Consider the following 17,629-nt stretch of genomic DNA (forward strand, 5'->3'; position numbering starts at 1 on the left):
TTCTGTATACTTTTCAGTGTTACTGCTATTCTACAATTTGATAAAGTTGATATAAAGTGTTGTTATCGTTGCTTTATTTTTATTTCTCATGTAATTTCATTGTCACTGATAATGGAAGGTAAAAGATAAAAGAAATGGAAATGTGAAAGAGGATACAAGAAGAAATGAACTGAAATATGACAGTTAATTTACATTTATGGTATTTGGCAGGCACTGTTATCCAGAACAACTTACATACATCTCTCTTTTTTTAATGAGCAATTGAGGTTTGTTGGCCTTGCTCGTGGCCCATCAGTGGCAGCTTGGTGGACCTGGGAATCAAACTTACAACCATCCGATCAGTATTCCGACACATTAATCACCATATCCGTTTTATCAGCTAATGCTGATTTATAGTTTGTGTTATAAATGCAGCCACTTTTCAGTTAAACAAATGAAAACTTTTTAAGTTTGTACATGAATAATGAAATGAACCATTTACAAAAAAAATTCCATTTCACATCAGTCATCTTGTTTTCTTGGGCAGATCTTCTCCGTAGATGCTCTCAATCCAATCCGTATGAAATTCACACAAACTCATGACACCAAGTCAGCACAAGATAATATCACATTGTACAAAAAAGGGCACGTTCATAAGAATTGGAGTGTACCGGGTGCTTGTGCGGCGTGTTTACACTGTTCGTCCTTTCATCCTTAGTAAGTCTTTTGTCCTGATTAGTGGTTCTGTTGTTTAAATTAGTGGGAGTAGTGTGGGTTGTAACACTGTCAATCACAGTGGTGACACTCATTCTGCACATGCTCAGTAGCACCCTTAACTAAGAAAAACAAATAAATCACAGCCCTGAGGAATGTATCATAAAAAGGAAGATTTCCCATCTTTAGAACTTTTTTGAATTGTGATCATTTGCAAACGAAACCAAACGATCATGACTGGGAGTAGGTTTTTTTTTAAAAAACACACTTCTGTCACTCTGTATGCAAACAGATGCATTTTTCAAGTTTGTTAATAAGTTCAGCCATGCGCTCCATGTTGTGTGTCTTTTCTTCAAGAAGCTCGTAACGCAAACTGGAAATGTCTTGCTTTATTTCCTTCAGTTCACCTGCAACAAGATCATAGAGTGAATCACTAATGAGAACAAAATGGCTGTCAATGGCATCAAACCAAAAGTAAACAGAAAATACCTTCATTGACTTCATCAAATTCTTTGTCCATTTGAGCTTTGATGATGTACCGTTTGATCAGCCGCTTCATAATCTTCTGTGCAAATTTGGAACGAATTCAAAAGACATTTTAGTTAGAAATGTACTGTCATTTCTCTGACATGCAACAGAAAGTAATGTGCATTGTTGCAGGATCTCAGCAGTACACAGTCCAGAGATTTTCTCCTTTTGTTTGTACTGTTTTCAACTCCTAACTGTATCCCCATGAAAGCGACAGGATTTAAGGGCCTCTATTTACACTGCCTGTAAAACTGTTCCGAATATGCGGAGTGTTACTGTGTTTTAATTACAACCAACCAATTAAACTAAAAATAAGCAAAATCATTCTTAAATCTTGTTAAATGAAGTTCTTATTAATCAGCCACTCTCAGATTGGAACAACACTCTAAATGAGTGCTTTATTAAAGGCAAGTTCACTTGTTTGGTGAAGCATTTATACCTGGATTGGACTTAGTATTGAGTTAGTGTGTCATCTAAGATTTTTTTTAATCTTTCAGTTCTTAAATATACTGTTCTTTTAGCCAATGAGTCTCACTTTGACTCACGCAGTGATGCAGTGAACTGGGCGAATGTAACAGTCTGCACCGATGGGGTTGGCCCCTAGATATTGTGGACAGACTAAAGAAAAATATTTTTTCAGGAATAATAAAAAAAAAACTTAGCATGAATGCCTTTAAGCTTTAAAAGCACTGGATTCCCTTTATCAACCATGCTCTTCAAGTGTCAGAATCCTGGAATTCCAATGTCCGTGACAACGACTCTGAACAAACACCAACCATCTCATGTCTGGCTACATTTACAGGAAAGTCTGATTATGGTGAGTTAACTGAAAACCAAACTGTTTAGTCATACCTGATAACGGTGACTCGTCATTTTGTTGGTTTTGTTCTGTCCTATCTGAACAGGTTGACCAAGAAAGCAAGCATGTTATTAGGATAGTGAACTAGAAATGTATTACAGGGGTTAGTTACAAATAACATGCTTTGATAAGAGAACAATTCAAAATGTTTTACTTAGTGTCTGTAGTAATTAGGTGCTGGTGGATGCAGATGTAAAAGAGGATTTAATGGGGAAATTATGATTATGGTTATGATTATGAGGGAATACAGTTTGTGTATGAGTCACCTCACTGAGTTCTGCCTCGTTCTTCATAATGGCTCTTTGTTTGTGCAAGAGTTTCATTAGCAGCGACTTTAAACCAATGCCCAAGCTGAGCATAGACTTTGGGCTTGGCACCAGATTGAATGGCACAGGGAGGGTCCTGCCCTCCTCAAAGTAGGAGAACCAGAGTTTTGCCCGGGCAAATTTCCACTCCACATCTGCATCGTCCTGCAAGCATCAAAAAGACAAGGCTGTGCCAAGACTACTAAGGACAGACAGGATCATGGTAGATTAATGTTTATAAATATTTATAACGAGGCATAACAGAGCAATTAAATTTGAGTAATCCTTTTAGCCAGGTAAATTCCTTTTAGGAAAACTACTGATGTCAGGAAGATACTGATCCAAGATTTAATTTTCTCAGGATATGAAGCTTTCTTAGTCCTTAGTTAGGAAAAAAAAATAACAAAGTAGCAAACAGAATTAATTTATATATTATTACTATTAATTAACGTAGAATTAATATAATTGCTAAAACATGATTATTAAGTTAAAGAAGAAGAAAAAAAATGAACCGGATTTAACTTGTGGAATATATAACATCAAGGTTTGTGCTTGAAATAAATATGAATCATTTGTAAGGAGAGAGAGAGAGAGAGAGAGAGAGAGAGAGAGAGAGAGAGAGAGAGAGAGAGAGCTAAGAAATGTGACAGACTGAACAGAATACCAGTACTTATTTGTATTCAAAAAAATTATGACTTTTGCTTTAAATACAAAAACATGCTGGCTGTTCTTTGTATTTTATAGCTAGGGACTTGCATGCAAGCAATTTATATCATCAGAGCTAGTCACTATCAGTCAGCATTAGTGATTGCTCAGTTTCCACAATTTTCTGGTTAAATTAAGGTGACAAATTTCCAGTTACACTAAATATTATGGTTATGTCTGATTATAGGATGTCTGATGTCGCTTCCTCTCACTAAAACTGGCTAGATATTCTTCTGCTCAACATGCAAGAATGTGAAATGAAAAGAAGTGAAATACCTCAATCTCCTGAAAGGAGCTGTTGATCATAGCAATGAGCATGTTGAGCAACACAATGACCATAGTGACATTATACACTCCATAGAGCACATAACCGGTGTTCTCAATGAATTTGTGTCCGTTGTTCACAACCACTGACTTAACCTCAGAGAGTCCGAAAATGGCCCAAAACAGTGTTTTAAAGCTTTCTTCTATGCTGTAAAGAGAATGTATACATGGTATGTACTATATAACAATTTCTGTACTAAATTACAACCAAATAAATTTAATGTATGTTTAACAATGAATAACATAATGTATGTTTAACAATGAATAAAGTCACTTCAGGAGTTTTTTTTTTTGTTGAAAAAAATTGACAAAATTGATGTCAGAATCATCAAAATTGAAACATTGATCTAGTTCAGGCTGGTGACAGTATTCTTGCTTCGCACCACCAGTCACTGATTTTTTTCCTGTAACAGCACTCATAATATTTTATTCCACACATCTTCCCTCCTACTTACGTTGTGAATGCGTCATTCTGTTTAGCCCCCAAATAATACGAGTACAGGTTGAACATTCCGATCATGAAGGCTAGAAACACCAGAATGAAGATCACCATGAATTTGAAAATGTCTTTTACAGTCCTTCCCAAAGAGATTTGCAGTGGCCCAAAGCTCTCATTGGCTGGAAGGATATATGCGATTCGAGAGAAACTCAAAACTACCGCAATGGCATACAGCCCTTCAGAAACCAGCTGTGGATCTGATGCCAGCCAGGAAAGACGAGCTAAAAAGGTAGCGAGCAATAGAGAGGGAGAGAGTGAGAGAGTGAGAGAAAGAGGGATGGTTCCATGTATTAAATACAACTATACTAAATATACTGTTCAATATTTATTCCACCTAAATGTTGGATTACCTGTAAGCTTTTACTCACCCAGTCTGAAGTATTCAACCTCCACTGGTAAAGTAACATTTGTTATATCCGTGTAGAATTTATCAACATAACTTTGTGCTATTGATGCATGCCAGTAAGCCAATATCCTTGTCACAATGGAGGCTATAAAAATGGCTAACATTCCAAAATCCAACATATTCCAAGGTTCTAGGAGGTACTCTCTCGGACCCTGGCACCATATCTCTTTGCATTCTGCCCAGATCATCCCTTAAAGAAACAAAAGCCAATCATCATTAGACTGTATTTATTACACTTACATCATTTTGTGTTATAGCAAAATATCTTGACTGGTAGTATTTATGGTCACTGAACATGAGTTTCAGACTGACCTATTACCCAGAAGATGATGAGCATCTCCATCCAAGTGAAGGCAGTTGTTTTCATGCGGAACAGCTGTGCTGGATAGTCCTGTACGGTCATATTTGGCAGCAGTTTGCTCCCATTAAAGCGATCAGCTGCATTGAACACTAACAAGCCAAGGAAAATAGTGAAAGATGCTCCATGAGCCACAAACTTCAGAAAAGGGCCTCGCATAATTTTCCCCAGCTGTAAAGAAGGAAAAAAATATCTGATAGGGCCGATAGGGATTTGTTTGTATATCTTAAATACTTGTATATAACTGTTCATTTAACAGATGTGTTTATCTAGTCCTGTTTTTTTTTTTTTGTTTTATTTATTTTACATACAATTATTTCACATGAAGCCACATGATAAGCTATTTTAAGCACTGCTATTTTTAATTACCATGGGAACTATGAAGGAAATCCTTTTTTTTTTTTTTTTTTTTTTTTTTTAAAAAAGGAGGCTTACAAGAGAAAAACACATAAAAAATCCTAAAAGATAACAGTCACAAAATAATAAAACACCAAAATGCACTGCAGGAAATTCAGCAGCATTTCGTCCTGATTAAACATCCCACGCTCGTTGCTGATTGGACACGGCCTAGGACTATCTCCAGGAAGAATTCCAGCCTGTTATCTTGTGAAAAATGGCTTAATGTGACATAACCTATGATATTTCAGTGAGGAATAATTTTTCTTCTGACTAACCCAGCTTCCTTTAGGGTGAAGATAAGCTGATATCATGTCTAAAATAGTAAAAGCATCAGTTTCCTTTTACAGTGAACATCCTCCAGCCATCTTTCAGACTGAGAAATTAATACCTTTTCTATTGAGTTTATTTTAATGTTTTTTAGTGTTTTTTTTAAAGTTGTATTTTGTAACATGCTGTTATGAGGGTAATGTTGTGTGTTTATGATTTTGATGATGCCTTTTTGGTTTGTTAATGTGTTTTGCTTTTTGCCACCATATCACAGTGTAGGCTGAGTATTTTATTTTTTAAATTATATAAATTTTACATGTCTCTCTTTCTCTCTCTCTCTCTTTCTCTCTCTCTCTCTCTCTCTCTCTCTCTCTCTCTCTCTCTCTATATATATATCTCTATATATCTATATCTATATATATATATATATCTATCTATCTCTCTATATATATATATCTATCTATATATATCTATATATATATATATATATATATATATATATATATATATATATATATAAAACCCTACTTCTTAGAAAGCCATGGCAAAGAAAAACACTCATGACAAAGAAAAACAACTTCACAGCATGTAAGGGTTTAGGGAAGGCTGAAGAGCTCACACCCTTCCGATCAGTAGACCAACACCTTAAACACTAGGATACCACATGCCATAATAAATGACAGAGGAAGCAGCCTCAAAAGGAAACGTCCTCGTCCTCATCTGAGTAACACTGGATAGTGTGATAACAAAATAATTTCCCTTCTACTGTATAACAGTGTACTGTATGATCAACAATGTTTGAAGGTGTAACCAGGAAATTCCTTCTAGTTTTATCATGAAGTGTATTCATGAAGTTTTTTATGAGTTCACTAACCTTACTACATGGTGCCACCCAGTACACCATGGATAAGAAGGGCAGACCTATCGCAACACCCAACACCACCAAAAACTTGATGGCTGTGGTCTGCTGTCTCAATCCAGGCAGATTCTCATACCAAATTGAGAGGAGCTGCTGCTGGCAATTAGGATGCGCTACAAACTGGATGGCACAAAAAGTTGAAGGTATCAGCATTCAGGGTTGAACTAGAAAATAACACTTCATATAAGTGTTAGTTATGCATATCTGAATGGAATCAACATAAATCTATGTCAATATTTTGTCCCTGAAAATATAAACTGTTTATAAACTGTTTACGAACGTATTTGCCATAGAACAGCTGGAACATCATGCACCAGAGATTACATGCTAGTGTACTAAAGTTTTTTCTGTATATGCATACTAACTTTTCACCATTCACAGTGTCCATCAAAGAATATCTTACCAATACATTTTTTTAGAGTCAGATTTATATTAATGCACATGTTCCAAAAAAGTATGATCATTAATATTTTCTATAAGCAAATGTTTATTTAGGATTTTTGGAAAGAGCTTCCAATTTGTAACAGTCAAAATGTTTATTTTTTTAAAGCTTTAGAGGACTTTGTGGTTTCTTAGTAACATGACAAGCTGCATTCTTTTCTTATTAACTCCAAGAAGAAGAAAAAAGAGGCTGTTGTGGGAATGACTAGTTTCACAGACATTCCACAGCATTAAACTATATGAAAGTACTCAACTTTGGAGTTGTAACAATATCTCATCTTCTCATCAGGTCACACTAAATGGTTATTGATTATTTTGTTTGATTAGGGTGAAAATACTTTCCGTCCCTTAGAGACTTACCTTCCCCCATAGTGCTCCACTTTACCTTTTTAAGTTCATACTTTATTGCAAGGTTCAATCGAGTAAGACTCGGTCGCCCGGGGAGATCAGAGCTCTCATCAACTTCACCATTCAAAATGGCCTCCACTTCCTCTGTGTTCCGACACAGATCCAGAAGCCCAACTACGAAGCTTTTGCATTGCATAGAGAGTTTCCTATAATCATTCTTAGGAAAGTGGTTAATAAAAGATACCATTTAGTATAGCAGAAATATAGTCATATAGAAGTTTACTTAAACTGAAATATGAGACATACCTTGAATTCCTTCTCGATATTTGCCAAACAGGCAAGTTCATTGCTCAGCTCTAAAGCAGCCAGCACTGGATCTTCATTGGACAGAGAGAGATAAGCTGGACTGGCAAGGCCTCTGTAGGCATTGATACGTGATCGTGAGTGACTAAATGAATCGTATTTCTGATGGTAATTGCAGGTGTCGCAGGTACAGAAATAGTCATGGGGTTGCTCAATACGAGCCCCTCTGCCCAGGAGGATGTGTACGATCTCATACTCCTGGCAGTGAGATGCCAGGGTGATCGGCGTGATATCATGAGAAAAGCGACTCCCATCTTCATCATATGCAAAGAAGTCATCATGCATTGCTGCCTCTCTTGGGCTGGCAGTTAGTCTACTGGAGTCAGCAAAGGCCTTGTGACTCAGGATGGCCTCAACAATTCGTATGTACCCTTTGCTTATAGCTAAAAGGAGCGCGTCCCCAATCCGTGACAAGTTGTCCTTCTTTAACAGGAGTTCCGTCACCTCAAGGTGTTCATTCCCAACCGCTATCTGTAGGGCATTCTGGCCCATGTAGTCCACACAGTTCACATCCAGCCCAGGAATCTCCTCAAGCATTCGCCGCACTACAGGGATGTTCCCATACTCAGCAGCGTCAAGGAATCGCTCCTCCACAGGTGTCAGGCTGTTGGGATGTGCGTTGAACATATAGGCTGCCCCCCTGGTGGCCTGCCTCCTGCTCTTGGCCACAAGCTGCCGAGTCTGATGCACGCAGTCACTAAAAGCATATTGTATAAGTAAAAGTATGTAAATAAATTAGAAATCCTGTATCAAGCATGCAGAATATATGCTTGAATTTATGGTAATAATCTGAGGAGTAAGTTAATGCAATAATCACTGACAAATTCCTGTTAAATGATTAATAACAAATACAGGATGCAAGACATTTTACGTAATAAAACAATAAATAGAATTCAAAGATGTGTGCTGGTATAGGAAAATAATCATGCACAGAGTGGTGTGATGCAGTCATAACAGCATGCCTCACATTTTTATAATCTTAACCCACAGCAGCAGCCTTATTAATATTTTTGTTATTCATATTCTTTTTTATTTATTAAATAAGTAGAGGTACATTCAACCCTTTTATAATTACATTTATAGTTATGTACTGTAATTTACAGTATATAAGTGAGTTGCCTTGCAGTCAGATCTACTGTTAGAGCTACTGTTTTAGACAATTAATTAACCCCTTCAGACCAATTAATCAACCCTCTCCAGAACAGATACATGTCTCTTGTATGTGCATTTTGTGTGTGAAAATGTTTCATTCTTCATCAGTCTTCATTAGCTACCAGGAAAACTAGTTATGGCAAACAGTATGGTTTAACCATTATAACATTAAGCCAAATATCCTTCACTGTATTTGTATAAACACAATGAAATATTTTTTATACAGTACAATATGATCATGTTTAACCAAAATGATATAATCAATAAAAAACCTGCATATTAAGGGAACCTTAATTAGAGTTAACCTGCATATTAGAAAGTGCTATAGTATTATAAATTGAGCACCGTGTTCAGGTGTTTTGTTTCTGCACTGGTCATTTGCTTGTGATTCGATGAAAGATTTCACAGATGAATTTTATTAAACATATTAAATCAATAAAGCATTAAACTTCTTGAAGTTGTCACTTTAGATATTTTACATTAAGGGTGATTTCACGAAAACATTTTTAAGCTTTACATTATAGATACTTACGTGATGTTTTAAGGATGCTTCCTTTTTATGACATTGGAATTTAATGTTTTGCTTGTTATATAACAAGTTTATATAAACTATTTTAGAAAATATGTATTTACACCAATAGAGAAGTGCTAAACTGTATGAAAATAAATCATACAGTACTAAAACTTTCCTAAGAACATTCAAGTCATTTTCACAGGAGAAAACTCACCTATAGTGATGTCGATAGTATCCAAAACTGTCTTCACCGATTTCAGCATTCACCAGAAGACAGTCTTTGCTTCTGTTCCTCTTTCCATTTGAGTGTAATTCAGATGTATTATTTTCTTCTAAAACAGGTCGCCTTTGATTCATTTTTCAAACTGGAGCAATAAAACCCAAACGCCGCTAAGGCACGTTTAACCACCAGTACTCATAATCCAAACATCCAGCAGTAACAGATGGACTGTGTACTACTCTCAGACAAAACACCTTCTCTTACAGTCCTCTGCCCTAGTCCTGTTTAAAACTTGAGGTAATACAGAGTATGTAGGAATTTTGGCAGTGTGGCAGCATCTTAAATCCTTTGACAACAAATAATGCATTTAACATCTTTGCTTGTTCAGGCTAATCCTCTGTTTATCTTCTACAATTAGAATGAGACTCGGCATTGTTTTTTTTTTTTTTTTTTTTTTTTTTTTTGAAAAAGGCAACTCTTCTAGAAAGTTGAAAACTTCAAAACTACTTAAAAGTGAATTTTTTTAACAGATTAAGTGTCAATGTACAATGCTAGATATCTGAACTAAAATCACATAGAACAACAAACACCAAAAGTACTCCTGAACTAAATTTGCTTTCCATATGCAACAAAACCTACTATAGATGAAGAAGAAGAGTTAGTATCTCTATTCCCAAGAAAGTGCTTTGTTTGTTCTGGGCTGCAGATCCAGCTGTGGGAAATGCCTTCAATGGAATTCCACACTGACCAATCATACCACACACTCCATTTTGTAGCTCTCTTTCTCCTAGTCCTCCCTTTTTCATTAAATTATGTGTTTGTATGCAAACCCACATCATTAGCTGACTACGTGCGCACACAGCTATGACGGTGTCCAAAATGCTCCTCAAGGATATATAAGCCCAACGGATGGGGTCAAAAGGTAAATACCACAGAGAGGGTCATGGGAAGCCACTGTCTTGGTTCATTTCTCATGTTGATAGTGTTTGCTACAGATGGCTGCTGCAATCAGAGACTATTTTAAGCTTCTCTTCTGTGGACTGTGTTTCCAGGCATGTTCAAGCTTATGATTATTGTGAGATTTATAGAACAAAGTCATGAAAAATGGCACAATGATGATAAACCATATTTGTTCATTCAGTGTTCAACTCATAGTTACAGTATTAGTGGATTTTTTCAGTAATTTGTCCAAAGTATATGAGGTAAATGTTCATATTCCTGATGTTTTTTGTTTTAACATTGACTTGTATGTGTGAACTAGCTTAATATAATATATTAGCTAGCAAACATACATAGCAACCATTGTTTTCACAGCTTTTATCACTTGAACAGTGATTATACATTGCTTCAAAAAATACATTCACAAGATTCATTTGCACCACAAGCTCCATCTGAATAAAATAAGGTTCCAGAAGAAAAAAGATTGCAATAAAGTATCTTTGCTGGCAAACACTGCTAAGTCATGATCACTTTGGATTTTTATTTAAATTATCAGAAATTTACTTTATATTAAACTCTATTGTGTCGCTTTCCAGAGAAATTATGTTTAAATGTTTTCAGTGAAAGTTGACAAAGTCTTTATTTCATAAAGATACATAAAGAAAATATGATCATATACAGGGGGGCACGGTGGCTTAGTGGTTAGCACGTTCGCCTCACACCTCCAGGGTTGGGGGTTCGATTCCCGCCTCCACCTTGTGTGTGTGGAGTTTGCATGTTGTCCCCGTGCCTCAGGGGTTTCCTCCGGGTACTCCGGTTTCCTGCCCCAGTAAAAGACATGCATGGTAGGTTGATTGGCATCTCTGGTAAATTGTCCATAGTGTGTGATTGTGTGAGTGAATGAGAGTGTGTGTGTGCCCTGCGATGGGTTGGCACTCCGTCCAGGGTGTATCCTGCCTTGATGCCCGATGACGCCTGAGATAGGCACAGGCTCCCCGTGACCCGAGGTAGTTCGGATAAGCGGTAGAAGATGAATGAATGATCATATACATTATTTGGCCACGTTTTATGGATACATGACCATCACACATTTATATGCTTTCAAACATTACATTCCAGATTTATTTCAACCTTTGCAGTTCTTAATCTCCAATCGTTTGGGAAGGCTTTACACTAGATTTTAAAATGTGGATATGGATTTTGGATTGTTGGTTAGTGTATTAGTGGATTAAGTGGATTAAGAATAAAGTCATGCATTTGACTGACAGGCTGATTGGCATCTCTGTATTGTTTGTAGAATGTGAATGGTGTGAATGGATGGATGGATGGATGGACTGGGGTGCAGTCTGTGTTTCAGATCATCATAATGACATTCTGTGGGATGTAGCTCAAGTACTTCCATACCACAACAACCTTGGCAAACCTTGCTTTGTGCACAAGAACAATACAGGAGCAGGATTGAATTCCAGTGAACGGATATATTACTAAATTCTACAACAAACAAAGACATCCTAGACAACTGTGTGGAAGGTTTTGGGGTAAGCCCTCATATGGATATGATGGTCATGTGTCCAAAACTTTCTGGCAATATAGTGTATGTCCTGCTATACTTAATATAGGCCAAAAAGACAGACCAAGAACAGACCCACATCAATGTCTTTTTAGAGATTCCTAAAATAATTAAAGTCAGGCGTGTAATTGCTTTCCTTGCATATTAGTGTTCACTGGGGTACAGGTATACTGCATGGTATCTGACCCTACTTTCTGGACCCTCCTCATATCCAAAGTTGTCTGTAATGTTCATATGGTGCTTCCCTGAAGCTCTGGTTTTGTTTAGTCTTGGAAAGAGCAAAATGATCACAGTGAACAGACATTGTACAGATTGTTTAACATACACAGATAACTCTGATGTATTTATATTTGGACAGCGATGCCACTCGAGGGCCACACACTATGCAGCCACTTTTACTTGTCTTCCAGGTTAATGGATTAATGCAAATAACCAGACACCCACATTAGAATGGTTTAATTTATTTTATGCCATAATGCTCCTTATTTCTTTAATATGATTGGTCAGTCTTGTGTTGATTAATTTTTGGAAAAAAATAATGTTAGAATTTTAAAATATTTGTCTCCAATGTAAGTGCTTTCTCACAGACGATAGATTTTCTACCTTTCTAACTTACTTTTCTGACTTACTAGAAAAATCCCCAGGAAATTATACAGAACAGAAGACAGTGTTTTGTGGGATTTTTGTCCCACAAAAGTGATGGAAAGATTGTTAATAGCTGCTCTAACATAGCAGGAACTAACTTGTTTTGCAGACATTTTACATCATTAAATACAACTATAAATGTATAAATAGTATAATGTCTTATTTAATGAATAAAAAGTTGTGGAAGCAAAATGCTGTTGTACAAGTGAGATAAACTTCTTTATGTTTGCATTCACATTAAAATATTCAACTTGAGAGTGATAAGATGAACTCTGCATTACACCTCAACACATTCAATAGAATATAAGATCCCTAATGAATGACATTATCTCTGTTTGAATCATGCGTAAAACTTTTTTTTTTTTCAAAAAGACTCTGCAAATAAAACACCTATTTCAAATTTGAGCCTTCAACTCTCCTGATCTTCATTGTTACTGACTTGATACTGACAGGTTCTCCATTCTTAGTCCACGTGTCCCAGTGAATGTGCGGCTGAGTAGAGCGATCTTGGTCTAGTGGTGAGCCGTTAAGGTTTGCCCGGCCGCACTGATTAAACCACCAGCCTGTGTTGTTGTGTTTCACGCTGCAGCTCTCCACGGCTTTGCCATCAAAAGTGCAGAAAGGAATGCAGCCATCATTATCCACATCTGATGTACTGAAAGGTGCCGTGTCCTGATTCTGCTCTTGTTCATATCCTCTGAAAGCATCACCTGCCGGTGAAGACAAAAAGCATTGTGAACTAAATTACAAAGTATGATGAAAGGTTAAACACTTATAAGTCTGTTTAGAATAGTTCCCATTAAGTGCTGACCATCACTTGCTACAGGACATACATCATTAATGCAATCTTAGAGAGATTCTTCTGTCAAGTCCATTGAAAATATTTTTCAGTCTCCCTAAGCAAATATTTTACAAATACTTTACATACAGTATTTTTCCTCAATGTGAAGCTAAAATAAAACCCTTCCCATTTGAGTGTATGCCTAGACAGCTGAGAAAGCAATTTCCTTATTGATGTGAATTTCAGCTGTTTCAGCTGTTGAATCGTCTCACAAATAAAAGTCGAGTCTTTCAGCTCCCAAACAGCTTGCAGCTATTTCTCTCTAAAGAATCTTTGATGTTTGTACTTCGCGATGGTTCACCGACCTTTTGCTGAGCCTGTTACATAAAGGAGCAGGAACGATATGTATTTTTCGATCACTTTAAATCCAAACAGGTCGATTCTCTTCAACTAATTATGACAATTCTGATGCCAAATGGTTTCACCAGAAACAATTCACAGCCATAAGGTGTGTATAAATACTTGCAATGCAAAGACATTCAAGATATAATCAACAGTCAACATTCAAGACATAATCCTAATCAAGTGCATTTTAGTTCTAGGTTGTAACACTACAAAATGTGAAACATTTAAAAGTGTGAATACTTATCCGATTGTATGTACTGTTTAGCATTGCCTAATAGATCATTAACCAAGGCTTTTACCTAGAGAAATCTCCTTGAAACATGAGAAAGATTATTTCTTTAATGTTCAATTTTAAACTAAGTTGTATTGAAAAAAGAGGAAAAAAGTGTTTTTTTTTTTGGCTAGACCAAATTTTCAAATTTATATAATGAATGAAAATTACTGGTCAGTTTATAATGTACTTGGATGGGTTGACTTTGTAAATGCAAAAAAAGACTTTTTTCTGGAAGACATATAAAGGCGTTTTCATATATTATTATAATAATAACTCGTGATTAACATGTCTTTTACACTGAATATAACTCATATTTAATTCTTAAACATTTTCTTAATCATAGGCAATGTGCTGAATTCATATATTTACAGGTGTGGCAAAGAATAACAAGGTATCTCACCTGCACTACCAGCATATCTCCCGAGGTGAATTACAAAGAATTTGCTCTCGTCTTCAAGCCAGAAGTTGTCGTAAGAGGCGTACGCAATAGAATCATCTTGAGAGACAAAGGATATGTGAAGCTTAAAGCGTGTGTTCTTCTGACTTACAATACTGTGCACCTTCCTCAAACCGAGCCAGTGTTCACCTTCAGAAAACACAGAAACAAGAGGCATGAATATGCTTCTAATGCCACTGGGTATTTACTTCCACTATGATAGGAATACATGTACACCTGCACACGTAATTATCCAATCAGCCATTCATATGGTGGTAGTGCAATGCATAAAACCATGTACTGTAGATAGGTCAAGAGCTTCACTTAATGTTCACAACAAACATAAGTATAGTGAAAAAACATGATTACACTGACTTTGGCTGTGGCATGGTTTTTGGTGCCAGATTGGCTGGGTTGAGCATTTCAAAAATCGCTGAAATTCAGAGGTTTCCTGGAATTTTTAAATGTGCAACGGTCTCTAAGGTTTAAATATCTTGGTGTGAAAAACAAAAAACATCTCATATAAGTCTGTTCTGTGGGAGAAGACTACAGCCAGACTAGTTCAAGCTGACTGGAAGGCTTCTGTAATCCAAATACAGTTACAGTATTTGGCAGTCACCCTTATCCAATGCGGCTTACATTTGTCTCATTAAGGGCCTTGCTCAGGGGCACAGGAGAGATAGTTTGGTGGCCCTGAGATTCAAATTCGAGTAATTCTCGAGTAACGAGTAATCCAAAACCTTATCCAAAATGATCTCAGAACACATCAAATCTTGAGTCAGATAAGCTTGAACAGCTTTGATCAAATCAGGTTAGACAGGAACAGGAAACTGATGGAGTAGAACAAGGAATAAATGGATATCAATTAAGCCAATTGACCTGGAAGGGGTCCAAATCCATCCAGGTAGTTTGACCATGCACGTTTAAAGTCAGTCAGGCCATCAGTCCGTCTCTGGATGACTGTCCAGCCTCCTTCCATATAATCCATCTCACAAAATACCTGGATTAAGTGAAAGGTCTTATGTTTATAACTTTTAAAATGAAAGTTGACATCTGGGTTTTGAACAAAAACAGAATTTCAAGTGATTAAGAAAAATTTTACCTCAAACAAAAGCTCAGAGTTTTCAGGTTGAATAATATAAACACCGCTTGGAATTTTGGGTGATACTGCCTCTAGTGTTTCCTTGATGTCACTGCAGTCTCTACCTGTGAACAAGCTAGTGTTATTATTATTATTATTATTATTATTATTATTATTATTATTATTATTATTATTATTATTATTATTATAGTTGTTGTTGTTGTTTATTTGTTATTACCATGAGCATGCATGGGCTTCATAGAAAACATCTCTGTGTTGCTCCTCTGCACGTCTAAACTGAGACTGTGGACTTTGGTTGTAAGTTCCATTACCTCAGAAGAGGAGAAAAGTTAAATGCCATGCAGTGGAATTTCAGTGTCTTTGGAAAAATCGGTCCAATATGGAGACTTTAATACCTGGTTAGAGAGGAATTCCAGGGTCTTCTGCTGTTCATCAATCAAATCTCGGATCAACTTTCTGGTGCTCCTGGTATATGTTGTCATGGCATGTTGGAGGTTACCTAATTTAAATCAAATCACTGTTTAAATGTACAGTGAAAACCTTAAAAAATGAATTAAGACTCAATGACAAACATATGAAGAAGCATTCATATGTTGAAATACATACTGCACCAAGAATGCTTTTCATCCTGCATGAGTTTTGCTGCCATCTCACATGGAACTGTACACTTTTCTCTATCAACATTTCTCACACTTTCTTCTTTCTGGTTCTGAGCAGATGCATCCTCAAAATCCCCGGCAAACGTCACGGGCTCATCAAGTGCAGCACTGTTTATGTCCTATTTTAGGAGAATGCCATGTGATCTGTACATTGTGCAAACAGTAACTTAAAAGGAAAACTAGTATTTTGAATTCCATGGAACGTTAACTGGTTTGCTTAAGGCATATTTTGCATTTTATTTTTTAAATAAAAGTTTTTCATGATAGTTGCTAGTTAGAATACATCATGTACTGATATAGCAGTGAAACAGAAATGATCCATATGGTTAAATCTGATTAGAATATTCATTTCAGCCAAGTAGAAAAGAAAAACAAGACAAGTAGTGAGCAGACAGTATAAAAAGACTTACCACAGTCATGTTCGGTAACGCAAGAAGATTTGGGAATATATGAAGACAAAACAAGATGATCCAAATCATGTTTGCTGAGTTATGTTGAGCTCAGTGACCGCATGAAGCTGCACACCTCTCTGTGAGAGGTGAAGATACTGAGAAGCCGTATGCTCTGGGACTGCCTCTTTGGCCACAGTACAACAAATGAAGGACTGCACTGTTGCTTGGACCAATTTGGACAAATTTTCTTTCTCTTTCTGTACATAATCTATACAATAACAATTGTAAACCACTGTTGTTTTATTGCACTTTGACAACATCCTGTATGAGCTATGAAATCCAGATGTTGGATGGAAATGTGACACTTCATGTTGCCATGTAAGCGGTGGAAAGAAGCAGGGCTCAGTGAGGAACATACGTAAAACACATTCCTTCCAAGAGCACAGCAGGATCCAGACTAGCTTTATAAAAGTTACATTGTGAGGTGGGATGTCAGCAAAAGTGGACACTGATTTTGTTGGCCCTCATTATTGCCCTTACAGAACTGAGTGTAGGTATGAAAAAAAATCTCATCACAAGAAACAGACAAATTTCATCAGAGTTGCACTGGGAACACATCTGTTGGACATTACATAGCTGTGCTGAGTAAGCGCACGTTCACCAGGCACAGACAGGTACAGGATCTACGTAGGCAGAATTTTTAGCCTTCTGTGATTTAATAGAGGTTTAAGATAATACACAAAGCTGTTATACGCTGTAAATATTAGTTATTTCACAATTAAAGAAATATTATAAAAATGTAAACATTGTCAGTAAAATAATTCATAATCAAAACTGTATTTATTTATTAGGTGCCACAATGCAACAGGTAGTGTTGCAACTTCACACCACCAGGGTCTCTCATCGGTGTGTTGCAGTCTCTGCTTGTGTGCATGTTTTCCCCACATGTGTGGGTTTCCTCTCGTTTCTCAGATTTTTTTCACCCACCTCCCAGGGGGTGCATTGGCTAAACTAAATTGCCCCTAAGAGTGTGTGTGTGTATGTGTGTGTGTGTGTGTGTGTGTGTGTGTGTGTGTGTGTGTGTGTGTGTGTGTGTGTGTGTGTGTGTGTGTGTGAGAGAGAGGTG

The 17,629-nt window shown here is 36.7% G+C and overlaps 2 protein-coding genes across 3 annotated transcripts; both read right to left on the reverse strand.

The window, feature by feature from the left end:
* Positions 1–57: 57 nt before the first annotated feature.
* trpc6a (transient receptor potential cation channel, subfamily C, member 6a) lies at positions 58–10,150 on the reverse strand. Of its 2 annotated transcripts, none has more exons than XM_060890281.1 (12): positions 9,295–10,150; positions 7,358–8,111; positions 7,089–7,268; positions 6,218–6,382; positions 4,632–4,848; positions 4,282–4,509; positions 3,870–4,134; positions 3,367–3,562; positions 2,347–2,550; positions 2,074–2,118; positions 1,183–1,255; positions 58–1,100 (listed from the first exon to the last, which is right to left on the reverse strand). In XM_060890281.1, exons 1-12 carry the CDS (start codon positions 9,435–9,437, stop codon positions 967–969), a joined length of 2,604 nt encoding a protein of 867 aa, XP_060746264.1. In that variant the 5' UTR covers positions 9,438–10,150; the 3' UTR covers positions 58–966. The 2 variants fall into 2 exon arrangements, with proteins under 2 accessions (XP_060746264.1, XP_060746263.1); XM_060890280.1 differs by having other exon boundaries at positions 1,183–1,258.
* Positions 10,151–12,260: 2,110 nt separating this feature from the next.
* Positions 12,261–16,679, reverse strand: angptl5 (angiopoietin-like 5). The gene is made up of 8 exons (XM_060891236.1): positions 16,522–16,679; positions 16,059–16,230; positions 15,848–15,951; positions 15,670–15,763; positions 15,453–15,556; positions 15,230–15,350; positions 14,315–14,500; positions 12,261–13,164 (listed from the first exon to the last, which is right to left on the reverse strand). Exons 1-8 carry the CDS (start codon positions 16,588–16,590, stop codon positions 12,845–12,847), a joined length of 1,170 nt encoding a protein of 389 aa, XP_060747219.1. The 5' UTR covers positions 16,591–16,679; the 3' UTR covers positions 12,261–12,844.
* Between the last annotated feature and the right edge of the window lie 950 nt (positions 16,680–17,629).

This window comes from Tachysurus vachellii, chromosome 17, assembly GCF_030014155.1.
Source record: "Tachysurus vachellii isolate PV-2020 chromosome 17, HZAU_Pvac_v1, whole genome shotgun sequence".
Classification (NCBI taxonomy): domain Eukaryota; kingdom Metazoa; phylum Chordata; class Actinopteri; order Siluriformes; family Bagridae; genus Tachysurus; species Tachysurus vachellii.